The sequence below is a fragment of the Theropithecus gelada genome, chromosome 1 (genome assembly GCF_003255815.1).
Source record: "Theropithecus gelada isolate Dixy chromosome 1, Tgel_1.0, whole genome shotgun sequence".
NCBI classification, from domain to species: domain Eukaryota; kingdom Metazoa; phylum Chordata; class Mammalia; order Primates; family Cercopithecidae; genus Theropithecus; species Theropithecus gelada.
The window spans coordinates 140359577-140373149 of record NC_037668.1 but is presented as its reverse complement, the minus strand read 5'-3'; the positions used below and the strand labels follow the sequence as shown (position 1 = coordinate 140373149).

Genomic DNA, 13573 nt, shown 5'->3' with positions numbered 1-13573 from the left:
CTTTGCTTTTGGTGTTTTAGACATGAAGTCCTTGCCCATGCCTATGTCCTGCATGGTATTACCTAGGTTTTCTTCTAGGGTTTTTATGGTTTTAGGTCTAACATTTAAGTTTCTAATCCATCTTGATTTAATTTTCATATAAGGAGTAAGGAAAGGATCCGGTTTCAGCTTTCTACTTATGGCTAGCCAATTTTCCCAGCACCATTTATTAAATAGGGAATCCTTTCCCCATTTCTTGTTTTTGTCAGGTTTGTCAAAGATCAGATGGTTGTAGATGTGTCATATTATTTCTGAGGACTCTGTTCTGTTCCATTGGCCTATATATCTGTTTTGGTAACAATACCATGCTGTTTTGGTTACTGTAGCCTTGTAGTATAGTTTGAAGTCAGGTAGCATGATGCCACCAGCTTTGTTCTTTTGGCTTAGGATTCTCTTGGCAATGCAGGCTCTTTTTTGGTTCCATATGAACTTTAAAGCAGTTTTTTCCAATTCTGTGAAGAAAGTCATTGGTAGCTTAATGGGAATGGCATTGAATCTATAAATTACTTTGGGCAGTATGACCATTTTCACGATATTGATTCTTCCTATCCATGAGCATGGTATGTTCTTCCATTTGGTTGTGTCCTCTTTTATTTCACTGTGCAGCGGTTTGTAGTTCTCCTTGAAGAGGTCCTTTACATCCCTTGTAAGTTGGATTCCTAGGTATTTTATTCTCTTTGAAGCAATTATGAATGGAAGTTCATTCATGATTTGGCTCTCTGTTTGTCTGTTACTGGTGTATAAGAATGCTTGTGATTTTTGCACATTAATTTTGTATCCTGAGACTTTGCTGAAGTTGCTTATCAGCTTAAGGAGATTTGGGGCTGAGATGATGGGGTTTTCTAAATATACAATCATGTCATCTGCAAACAGGGACAATTTGACTTCTTCTTTTCCTAACTGAATACCCTTGATTTCTTTCTCTTGCCTGATTGCCCTAGCCAGAACTTCCAACACTATGTTGAATAGGAGTGGTGAGAGAGGGCATCCGTGTCCTGTGCCAGTTTTCAAAGGGAATTTTTCCAGTTTTTGCCCATTCAGTATGATATTGGCTGTGGGTTTGTCATAAATAGGTCTTATTATTTTGAGATATGTTCCATCAATACCGAATTTATTGAGAGTTTTTAGCATGAAGGGCTGTTGAATTTTGTCAAAGGCCTTTTCTGCATCGATTGAGATAATCATGTGGTTTTTGTCTTTGGTTCTGTTTATATGCTGGATTAAGTTTATTGATTTGCATATGTTGAACCAGCCTTGCATCCCAGGGATGAAGCCCACTTGATCATGGTGGATAAGCTTATTGATGTGCTGCTGGAATCAGTTTGCCTGTATTTTATTGAGGATTTTTGCATCGATGTTCATCAGGGATATTGGTCTAAAATTCTCTTTTTTTGTTGTGTCTCTGCCAGGCTTTGGTATCAGTATGATGTTGGCCTCGTAAATGAGTTAGGGAGGATTCCCTCTTTTTCTATTGATTGGAATAGTTTCAGAAGGAATGGTACCAGCTCCTCCTTGTACCTCTGGTAGAATTCGGCTGTGAATCCATCTGGTCCTGGACTTTTTTTGGTTGGTAGGCTATTAATTATTGCCTCAATTTCAGAGCCTGCTATTGGTCTATTCAGGGATTCAACTTCTTCCTGGTTTAGTCTTGAAGGGTGTATGTGTCCAGGAAATTATCCATTTCTTCTACGTTTTCTAGTTTATTTGCATAGAGCCATTTATAGTATTCTCTGATGGTAGTTTGTATTTCTGTGGGGTCGGTGGTGATATCCCCTTTATCATTGTTTATTATGTCTATTTGATTCTTCTCTCTTTTCTTCTTTATTAGTCTTGCTAGTGGTCTATCAATTTTGTTGATCTTTTCAAAAAACCAGCTCCTGGATTCATTGATTTTTTGGAGGGTTTTTTGTGTCTCTTAACTCCTTCAGGTCTGCTCTGATCTTAGTTATTTCTTGCCTTCTGCTAGCTTTTGAATATGTTTGCTCTTGCTTCTCTAGTTCTTTTAATTGTGATGTTAGAGTGTCAGTTTTAGATCTTTCCAGCTTTCTCTTCTGGGCATTTAGTGCTATAAATTTCCGTCTACACACTGCTTTAAATGTGTCCCAGAGATTCTGATATGTTGTATCTTTGTTCTCATTGGTTTCAAAGAACATCTTTATTTCCGCCTTCATTTTGTTATGTACCCAGTAGTCATTAAGGAGCAGGTTGTTCAGTTTCCATGTAGTTGAGCGGTTTTGATTGATTTTCTTAGTCCTGAGTTATGGTTTGATTGCACTGTGGTCTGAGAGACAGTTTGTTATAATTTCTGTTCTTTTACATTTGCTGAGGAGTGCTTTACTTCCAACTATGTGGTCAATTTTGGAATACGTGTGATGTGGTGCTGAGAAGAATGTATATTCTGTTGATTTGGGGTGGAGAGTTCTGTAGATGTCTATTAGGTTCACTTGGTACAGAGTTGAGTTCAATTCCTGGATATCATTGTTAACTTTCTGTCTCGTTGATCTGTCTAATGTTGACAGTGGGGTGTTAAAGTCTCCCATTATTATTGTGTGGGAGTCTAAGTCTCTTTGTAAGTCTCTAAGGACATGCTTTATGAATCTGGGTGCTCCTGTATTGGGTGCATATATATTTAGGATAGTTAGCTCTTCCTGATATATTGATCCCTTTACCATTATGTAATGGCCTTGTCTCTTTCGATCTTTGATGGTTTAAAGTCTGTTTTATCAGATACTAGGATTGTAACCTCTGCTTTTTTTGTTTGTTTGTTTTCCGTTTACTTGGTAGATCTTCCTCCATCCCTTTATTTTGAGCCTATGTGTGTCTCTGCATGTGAGATGGGTCTTCTGAATACAGCAAACTGATGGGTCTTGACTCTTTATCCAATTTGCCAGTCTGTGTCTTTTAATTGGACCATTTAGTCCATTTACATTTAAGGTTAATATTGTTATGTGTGAACTTGATCCTGTCATTGTGATATTAGCTGGTTATTTTGCTCATTAGTTGATGCCATTTCTTCCTAGCATCGATAGTCTTTACATTTTGGCATGTTTTTGCAATGGCTGGTACCGATTGTTCCTTTCCATGTTTAGTGCTTCCTTCAGGGTCTCTTGTAGGGCAGGCCTGGTGGTGACAAAATCTCTAAGCATATGCTTGTCTGTAAAGGGTTTTATTTCTCCTTCACTGATGAAACTTAGTTTAGCTGGATATGAAATTCTGGGTTGAAAATTCTTTTCTTTAAGAATGTTGAATATTGGCCCCCACTGTCTTCTGGCTTGTAGAGTTTCTGCCAAGAGATCTGCTGTTAGTCTGATGGGCTTCACTTTGTGGGTAACCCGACCTTTCTCTCTGGCTGCCCTTAACATTTTTTCCTTCATTTCAACTTTGGTGAATCTGACAATTATGTGTCTTAGAGTTGCTCTTCCCGAGTAGTATCTTTGTGGTGTATGTATTTCCTGAATTTGAATGTTGGCCTGCCTTACTAGGTTGGGGAAGTTCTCCTGGATGATATCCTGCAGAGTGTTTTCCAACTTGGTTCCATTTTCCCCCTCACTTTCAGGCACACCAATCAGACTTAGATTTGGTCTTTTCACATAATCTCATATTTCTTAGAGGCTTTGCTCATTTCTTTTTCCTTTTTTTTTTCTCTAGACTTCTCTTCTCACCTCATTTCATTCATTTGATCTTCAATCACTGATACTCTTCCAGTTGATTGAGTCGGTTACTGAAGCTTGTGCATTTGTCATGTATTTCTCGTGTCATGATTTTTATCTCTGTCAGGTCGTTTATGGCCTTCTCTGCATTGATTATTCTAGTTATCCATTCTTCCATTCTTTTTTCAAGATTTTTAGTTTCTTTGCACTGGTTACGTAGTTCCTTCTTTAGCTCTGAGAAGTTTGATCGACTGAAGCCTTCTCCTGTCAACTTGTCAAAGTCATTCTCTGTCCAGCTTTGATCCGTTGCTGGCGATGAGCTGCATTCCTTTGGAGGGGGAGATGCACTCTGATTTTTTGAATTTCCAGCTTTTCTGCACTGCTTTTTCCCCATCTTTGTGGTTTTATCTGCCTTTAGTCTTTGATGCTGGTGATGTGCTGATGGGGTTTTGGTGTGGGTGTCCTTTCTGTTTATTAGTTTTCCTTCTAACAGTCAGGACCCTCAGCTGTAGGTCTGTTGGAGATTGCTTGAGGTCCACTCCAGACCCTGTTTGCCTGGGTATCAGCAGCAGAGGCTGCAGAAGATAAATATTGCTGAACAGCGAGTGCTGCTGTCTGATACTTGCTCCGGAAGCTTCCTCTCAGGGGTGTACCCTGCCATGTGAGGTGTGTGGTGTCGGTCTGCACCTAGTGGGGGATGTCTCACAGTTAGGCTACTCAGGGGTCAGGGACCCACTTGAGCAGGCAGTCTGTCCGTTCTCAGATCTCAACCTCGGTGCTGGGAGATCCACTGCTCTCTTCAAAGCTGTCAGACAGCTGTCAGACTCCACCTGGAGGTGGAGTCTACAGAGTCAGGCAGGCCTCCTTGAGCTGTGGTGGTCTCCACCAAGTTCGAGCTTCCATGAGGTTTTGTTTACCTATTTAAGCCTCAGCAATGGCGGGTGCCCCTCCCCCAGCCTCACTGCCACCTTGCAGTTAGATCTCAGACTGCTGTGCTAGCAATGAGGGAGGCTCCGTGGGTATGGGACCCTCTGGGCCAGGTGTGGGATGTAATCTCTTGGTGTGCTGTTTGCTAAGACCCTTGGTAAAGCACAGTAGTAGGGTGGGAGTTCCCCGATTTTCCAGGTGTTGTGTGTGTCAGTTTCCCTTGGCTAGGAAAAGGGATTCCTTTCCCCCTTGCACTTCCCAGGTGAAGCAGTGCCTCACCCTGCTTCAGCTCTCGCTGGTCAGGCTGCACCAGCTGACCAGCACCGATTGTCTGGCACTCCCCAGTGAGATGAACCTGGTACCTTAGTTGAAAATGCAGAAATCACCCGTCTTCTGTGTCGCTTGCTCTGGGAGCTGGAGGCTGGAGCTGTTCCTATTCAGCCATCTTGCTCCCGACATGAATAATCCTTTTAATGTACTATTGAATTTGGTTTTATTAGTCTTTTGAGGATTTTTGCATCTATGTTCATCATGGATATTGGTCTGTAATTGTCTGTTCTTGTAATGTTCTTTTCTGGCTTTGGTATTAGGATAATGCTGGCCTTGTGAAATGAGTTTGGCAGTATTCCCTCCATTTCAATGTTTTGGAAGAGTTTGAGAAGGAGTGGTGTTAGTTCTCTTTTAAATGATTGGTAGAATTCAGCATAAACCTTCCAATTTTGGGCTTTTCTTTAATGGGACACTTTATTACTGATTCAATCTCTCTACTATGATCAGCCATTCCTATTTTCTATTTAGAAGAAAATATTTATTTTTCAAAAGTATTGACAACTAGATTCATTTTTTTAAATGATAAATTCTGCCCATGGCCATACCACCTGAAAGTGCCCAATCTCGTCTAAATGAGAAATTATTATATTTATTTTTAAAATAACCAAATTTTAAGTCTTTTCTTGATATAAAGGGCAGCTATAAACTATTTTCCTTCTTGAAAAATGCACCTAAAACATACAAATAAACTTTGCATAATATTGGTTTTTGTTGCCTTAGAAATATATGTCCTTATCAAATGTAAAAGTACTCTATTCTTCTTTTGTGAAGTGACTGTTGATGTCATTTGCCCACCTTTTAATGTTTTGGTTTTGGTTTTTTCTTGCTAATTTATTTGAGTTCCTTGTAGATTATGGATATTAGTCCTTTGTCAGATGCATAGTTTGCAAATGTTTTCTCCCGTTCTGTTTTCACAGGTTGTCTGTGTACTCTGTTTATTATTTCTTTTGTGGTGCAGAAGCTTCTTAGTTTAATTAGGTTCCATTTATTTATTTTAGTTTTTGTTGCATTTGCCTTTAGTGTCTTAGTCATAAATTCTTTGTGTAGACCAATGTCCAGAAGAGTTTTTGCTAGGTTTTTTTCTAGAATTCTATGATTTCAGGTCTTACATTCAAGTCTTTAATCCATCTTGAGATAATTTTTGCACACAGTAAGAGACAGGAATCCAGTTTCATTCTTCTATATGTGGCTATCCAATTTTCCCAGCACCATTTTTGAATAGAGTGTATTTCCCCAGTGTATGTTTTTGTCTGATTTGTCAAAGATCAGTTGGTTGTAAGTATTTGGCTTTATTTCTGGGTTCTCTGTTTTGTTCCATCAATCTATGTGTCTACTTTTATACCAGTACATCCTGTTTTGATTACTATAGCCTTGTAGTATAATCTGAAGTTGGGTAATGTGATGCCTCTAAGTTTGTTCTTTTTGCTTAGGATTGCTTTTGCTATTCAGTGTGTCTTTGATTCCATATAAATCTTAGTATTTTTTTAATCCTGTGAAAAATGACATTGATCTTTTTGTAAGAATTGCATTAAATCTGTAGATTGCTTTGGGCAGTATGGTCATCAAATGTTAAAATGCTCTTGACAAATAACTTTGTCTCTGTCATTCTATTTGTTTCTTCCTGAAGAAAAAAAAGAACAAAAAATAAATCTACCTTATGCAAATAAAACTAAAAAATTTTTGAGTTCCTAAGTCTGTTAAAATATTAGAGAAGCCTAGTCTTGTTTGAATTACATAAGAAGATGGAATTGTGGAGATGCACATATCAGACTTTTCCTCTAATCATTACATGCATATATCCTACTATGCAAGATATATGTATATATAAACATGTCAACGTTAACATAACCAAAACATAACTATTGATTTCTCTTCCAAACCTATCCTTCCTCTAGTACTTCTTATCTCAATAAATGGGACCCAGTTATTCAAGCCTGAGACCTGGGAATCATCTTTTAATTTCCCCCTTTCCTCTCACCAACCTATCTCTTATAGCCCATCTGATTATCCCTAGGTCCCCATTTTTGCCCTGCACTACATCTAATATTCTACTAGTAATGTCTGTTCTATCTTCACATATATCTTGATTTCCTCTATTTTTTTCCAATGCCTCTTTTAGTCCAAGCCACCATCATCTATGTCTTACACTAATGATTTTGGAATAGAATCCTACTACACTTAAATAAGGCCTTAAACATCTGAGAAATAATTTTGAAACATTTAATACCATAACAATCATTCTTTAAGTATCATAAATAATGGAGACTGGAAAAAAGTAAGTTTTACTGTATACTCAATATTTAAGCTGAAGTGAGTTTTAACAATAAAGAAAGACAACTATTTTCTATCAAACATAAGAAAAACAAACACATAGAAACAAGACCAAAATAAGATGAATGGGTCTTTGCTGAGTGATCCATAAGTCAAAACACATTTATAAAGGGACACGTGATGTAATGGCTTACTATTCAGAGAACATATCCAACCATCTGGCATCCTAGGAATTTGCCCAGTTTGTTTTATAAAGTTAGCTTATTTTTTATTCAGTTTGGTATAAGTTCTAATGGTGACACTAATTTCATCTGTAAAAGTGGAAACAGAAATTTCTTGTGAGAGAAGTAAAATTCACAATATGCTGTTACTTTTTTGTTGTTGTTTAATACACCTATTATGGTAAACAAACTAATTTTGAATCCTTAAAATATTTCATTCCAGTAGCCTGAAACGGAATATCAGCATCTTGATTCCTGAAGCTCATAAGACAGCAACTGGAAGTTCAAGTATGTATTGTAGTACAGTTTCAAAGCTATTCTATGTTTCAAAACTTCACAGCCATGTGTATATTATTTCTTACATTCATGAATCTTGGAATAATAGTTTCAATTGGTAATTTAAAATAAAAAGTCTCAAAAAAAATCCCACACCCTCTCAAACTGTTCTGTCCTACTCAAAAGTTAGAATGGTTCTGGTAGAGGAGTATTACATCTGCTGATATAATAGATATATTACCTGATACCTGGTGGATATATCAGTGGAACAGTAGACTAAGTCTAGAAGTAATTAAAGGCAATATCTGTCTATTCTACTCTTTGATGCTTTTACATACACTGCAATAGAAAAGGTATGATTCTGTAGGACTTCTCAAGTCAGGCCATGCAATAAATGCATGTGGAGTTTCAGGAGCCTCATCCTTGAAAATTCTGACTCAGTAGTTTTGGGAACAGCAACTCCACTTCTCAAGTGGAAAAGATGGGATGGCCTAGAGATAACTGTAGAAAGGGGAAGGATACCAGACCACCAAATCTTGCCAGAAGAGGTTTTGGTTTTGTTTTCACTTTTAAGTTGCTATAGCTATAGCCTACCCTCTGGATGATCCTCACTCAGGGAATATACCCTAATTTTAATGCCATTGGTGCAGACAACTGCATGCTGCTTTTAGATCTTATAAAGTTATATGTGTCTATCATGCATAAAAGTATGGAGGACTCTTTGAGCTTTTGTACTGTTGCATTTGGTTGCAAAGAGACGCTATTTACCATAAAACAGCAAAGAAATATTCCAAAGTTCTATTGGAGTAATTTCTTGAAAATGACAACAAAATAGTAAAATTATGTAATTTTCAAATTTCATGACACATTAAAATAAAGCAAAAATATTCTTAAAGTGTCCTGAATTTGTTTTCTTTCCATAGTTGGCATCACAGATAATCCCACTAAAAAGCCAGAAGTTAGAACTGATAAAAAGTTACTTAAAAATCATGGTCATAAAGGAGTTGTAGTCTCTACAATAAATTTTAGCACCAATATGACAGCTGCCAAAACCAAAGAGATGATTCTTAAGAAGTTAATAAGAAGAACTAAAGATACTCTTGGAGCACCAAAAAACAACAGGGTAAAATATGTCTCATACCTGTTCAATAATCTGCTTAGGCTATTCAAGTGATAGTTTATTTTAATTAATACTAATCAGAAGGAAAATATTTGTATAACACACACTTTTGAACATCCTAGAAGATGCAATGTATAACAGAAACTTTGATTTTCAAATCAATATTATTTGATTTCCAGTATGTTGAATTACACTGATTTAGAATTATTAAGGCCAAAAGAAGCTACTGAAATCTTGCTAAAGATAAGTAGACTGGAAAATGTGTTAGTTGCCAACTGCTTTGTTACTATATATTCTACCACACTTTCTTCCTGTGACCATGGGTTGGGACTCTAAGAGTTTCAATTCAATTTCAGGAGCTTAAGGATTTGCTTCAGATTTCCTTGATTTTAAATGAAGATACAGATAAACTTGGTCTTTGCCTGCATGGGTAAACTTTAGGGATTTTGAAAAGGTGAATAACTGAGCAAACTAATCTCACCAATAGAAAATGCAAGCAAAAGAAATTTAGTCAGTTTGTGATACAAAAGGGGAAAAACTGAGTGTCTTACTAAAAAATATATTTCTTATATATAAAATTATATTTTACAGTTACAAATTAGGTAATTAGATAATTGCAATCATATGTCTATTTGTGGGTTTTTTACCTTGCTTGTTTTGCAAAAATAAATACAGTCTAAAGGAACTAGTGCACACAGAGATTACAATCAGTACACCTCAGTGCACAATATTTTCAAAGGTGGACATTAACACAGGTTTAAAATTTGGAAATGTATCTGAATTTTCTGCTTATTGTTCATGACAACAGCACTTACAGCGGAATTTTTTAAGTCTGGTTCCAGATGATAGCCTTATTCCTCCTAAACCAGGGTGCATATGGAATAAATAGCTAAATACTACAATAGTGCCTGGCCAATAGTAGGCACTCAGTAAGTAAATCTTGAATGAATAATAGTCATGTTCCTGTGTAATAGCCATAATTATATTGCTTTATGCAGCATCAAATATATTTATAACTATTGTCAGATATAATTTTTATAGATCTATAGAAGGTGAATAAAATGTTTGCTATTTTGAAAACTTATTGTTTTTAAAAATCATATCTTCCAAATAGAATTCGGTCTGCTGTTTCTAAATAGAAAATTAGACATGTTATTACACCTGATTTTGTGCTTACTCTATAGCATAATATTCCTAATTTGTGCTTACCCCAACCATAATATTCCAAATTCATAATTTAAAGAAAGGTATACAATGTATATTTTAAAACTTTTTGTCTTTCTTAAGATTATAGTATTTATTGATGATATGAATATGCCAGTATCGGATACGTATGGAGCACAACCACCCCTGGAATTGATAAGACAATTGTTAGATTTGGGAGGGGTTTATGATACTGCAAAAAATACATGGAAGGTATAGTATATACTAAGATTTTGTTCACATTAAATATTGTTTCTTACACTAAATTAAATGTTTATAACAATGTTGAGTGAATTACTTGAGAAAGTTAGAAATTCTGGCCATATGGACATGTTAAGCAAAGTTGAGACCCCAAACTAACTATATTAATCATATATTTGCAATTAGGTCCATGGGTTTATAGAAATCTTAATTTTAATAGGTTTAAATCTTAGTAAAAATTGCATGTATGTCCTCGAGATTTGGTTTCTGAGTCAAATAACGTTCATTATTCTTAACTGTATCAGTAGTTAATCAAATTTTTCAAGGCATCAAATTTTAGTTAGTTGTGAGAAAAGCCAGTAAAAATGTGGCCCACCATATACATCCGTAATGTCTGTATAAGACTAGTCTATATCTTTATCTTAAGACCACAGATACAGCATTTTCAGAAATATCACAGTCAAAAAAAAATTCCCAACGAGATATTTCTGTGCAATTATTTTTGTTACATTCAACCTAAATCAGAATGGCTCTTTTTTTTTTTCCCCCCCCCGAGATGATGTCTTGCTCTGTCACCAGGTTGGAGTGCAGTGGCGCTATCTCCGCTCACTGCAAACTCCACCTCCCAGGTTCATGCCATTCTCCTGCCTCAGCCTCCCAAGTAGCTGGGACTACAGGCGCCCGCCACCACGCCCAGCTAATTTTTTGTATTTTTAGTGGAGAGGGGGTTTCACCGTGTTAGCCAGCATGGTCTCGATCTCCTGACCTCGTGATCCACCTGCCTTGGCCTCCCAAAATGCTGGGATTATAGGCGTGAGCCACCGTGCCTGGCTAGAGTGGCTTACTTTTTAAAAAAATATAGAAATTCAAATGCACTTTTCTCTCTGAGTCTTCATCTGGAAATCATAAGCCCTATATTTCAGACCTCTTTAACTTTACTTAAACTTTCTAGGCCTCAGATTCCTCATCTATAAAATACAGCGGTTGCATTACAAATGGTTTCATGTTTCAGACAAACTTGGGCCCAGGATCCTGAATAAGGCAAACTGGCATGTGAGGGCTATCAGGTCAGATGTCAGTCAGACTGAAACAACCCACAAGCCAAGGCAGAGGGGAAGAATCCAGGTGCAGCCCACCAGGGAGAATCCAGGAGACTAGAAAAAAGAGAAGGCAAGAAATAGGGTCTGGAATGCCCAGCCAGAACAAGTTCCCTGAACTGACCAGAAAATAGTCACAGCTGGCCTTTTATGGGATTGCTGTGGCCTTGAGCCTGGATACAAGCAGGAAAAAGCCTGGCCATTCTAGAGGCACACTCAATTGGCTCTTCTGATTTCTCACTTATCACCAGAAGCCTCTTTGCTAACCTCAATAACATATTGCTATTTTTGTGTTTTGTTTTGTTTTGTTTTAAATCAATAAACGAAATCCATGATATAAACAGAACCAAAGACAAAAACCACATGATTATCTCAATATATGCAGAAAAGGCCTTTGACAAAATTCAACAGCCCTTCATGCTAAAAACTCTCAATAAATTAGGTATCGATGGGACATATCTCAAAATAATAAGAGTTATTTATGACAGACCCACAGCCAATATCATACTAAATGGGCAAAAACTGGAAGCATTTCCCTTGAAAACTGGCACAAGACAGGGATGCCCTCTCTCACCACTCCTATTCAACATAGTGTTGGAAGTTCTGGCCAGGGCAATCAGGCAAGAGAAAGAAATAAAGGGTATTCAATTAGGAAAAGAGCAAGTCAAATTGTCCCTGTTTGCAGATGACATGATTGTATATTTAGAAAACCCCATCGTCTCAGCCCAAAATCTCCTTAAGCTGATAAGCAACTTCAGCAAAGTCTCAGGATACAAAATCAGTGTGCAAAAATCACAAGCATTCTTATACACCAATAACAGACAAACAGAGAGCCAAGTCATGACTGAACTCCCATTCACAATTGCTTCAAAGAGAATAAAATACCTAGGAATCCAACTTACAAGGGATGTGAAGGACCTCTTCAAGGAGAACTACAAACCACTGCTCAATGAAATAAAAGAGGACACAAACAAATGGAAGAACATTCCATGCTCATGGATAGGAAGAATCAATATCGTGAAAATGGCCACACTGCCCAAGGTAATTTATAGATTCAATGCCATCCCCATTAAGCTACCAATGACTGTCTTCACAGAATTGGAAAAAACTACTTTAAAGTTCATATAGAACCAAAAAAGGACCCACATTGCCAAGACAATACTAAGCCAAAAGAACAAAGCTGGAGGCATCATGCTACCTGACTTCAAACTATACTACAAGGCTACAGTAACCAAAACAGCATGGCACTGGTACCAAAACAGAGATATAGACCAATGAAACAGAACAGAGCCCTCAGAAATAATACCACACATCTACAGCCATCTGACCTTTGACAAACCTGACAAAAACAAGAAATGGGGAAAGGAGTCCCTATTTAATAAATGGTGCTGGGAAAACTGGGTAGCCATAAGTAGAAAGTTGAAACTGGATCCCTTCCTTACACCTTATACAAAAATTAATTCAAGATGGATTAGAGACTTAAATGTTAGACCTAAAGCCATAAAAACCCAGAAGAAAACCTAGGCAATACCATTCAGGACATAGGCATGGACAGGGACTTCATGTCTAAAACACCAAAAGCCATGGCAACAAAAGCCAAAATTGACAAATAGGATCTAATTAAACTAAAGAGCTTCTACACAGCAAAGAAACTACCATCAGAGTGAACAGGCAACCTACAGAATGGGAGAAAATTTTTGCAATCTACTCATCTGACAAAGGGCTAATATCCAGAACCTACAAATAACTTAAACAAATTTATGAGAAAAAAACAACCCCATCAAAAAGCGGGCAAAGGATATGAACAGACGCTTCTCAAAAGAAGACATTTATGCAGCCAATAGACACATGAAGAAATGCTTATCATCACTAGCCATCAGAGAAATGCAAATCAAAACCACAATGAGATACCATCTCACACCAGTTAGAACGGCGATCATTTAATGTGGAGAAATAGGAACACTTTTACACTGTTGGTGGGATTGTAAACTTGTTCAACCATTGTGGAAGACAGTGTGGCAATTCTTCAAGGATCTAGAACTAGAAATACCATTTGACCCAGTCATCCCATTACTGGGTATATACCCAAAGGATTATAAATCATGCTGCCATAAAGACACAGGCACATGTATGTTTATTGCGGCACTATTCACAATAGCAAAGACTTGGAACCAACCCAAATGTCCATCAAAGACTGGATTAAGAAAATGTGGCACATATACACCATGGAATACTATG

At 37.2% G+C, this 13573-nt stretch overlaps 1 protein-coding gene across 1 annotated transcript in view; it reads left to right on the top strand.

Moving 5' to 3' along the window:
• The window catches only part of DNAH14 (dynein axonemal heavy chain 14), a 507005-nt gene that overhangs the window by 354961 nt on the left and 138471 nt on the right, over positions 1–13573 (top strand). Inside the window, exons 48-50 of the mRNA XM_025393377.1 lie at positions 7662–7726; positions 8650–8837; positions 10122–10250. Coding sequence (XP_025249162.1) covers positions 7662–7726; positions 8650–8837; positions 10122–10250 — 382 coding nt within the window. The remainder of the gene's footprint in view (positions 1–7661; positions 7727–8649; positions 8838–10121; positions 10251–13573) is intronic.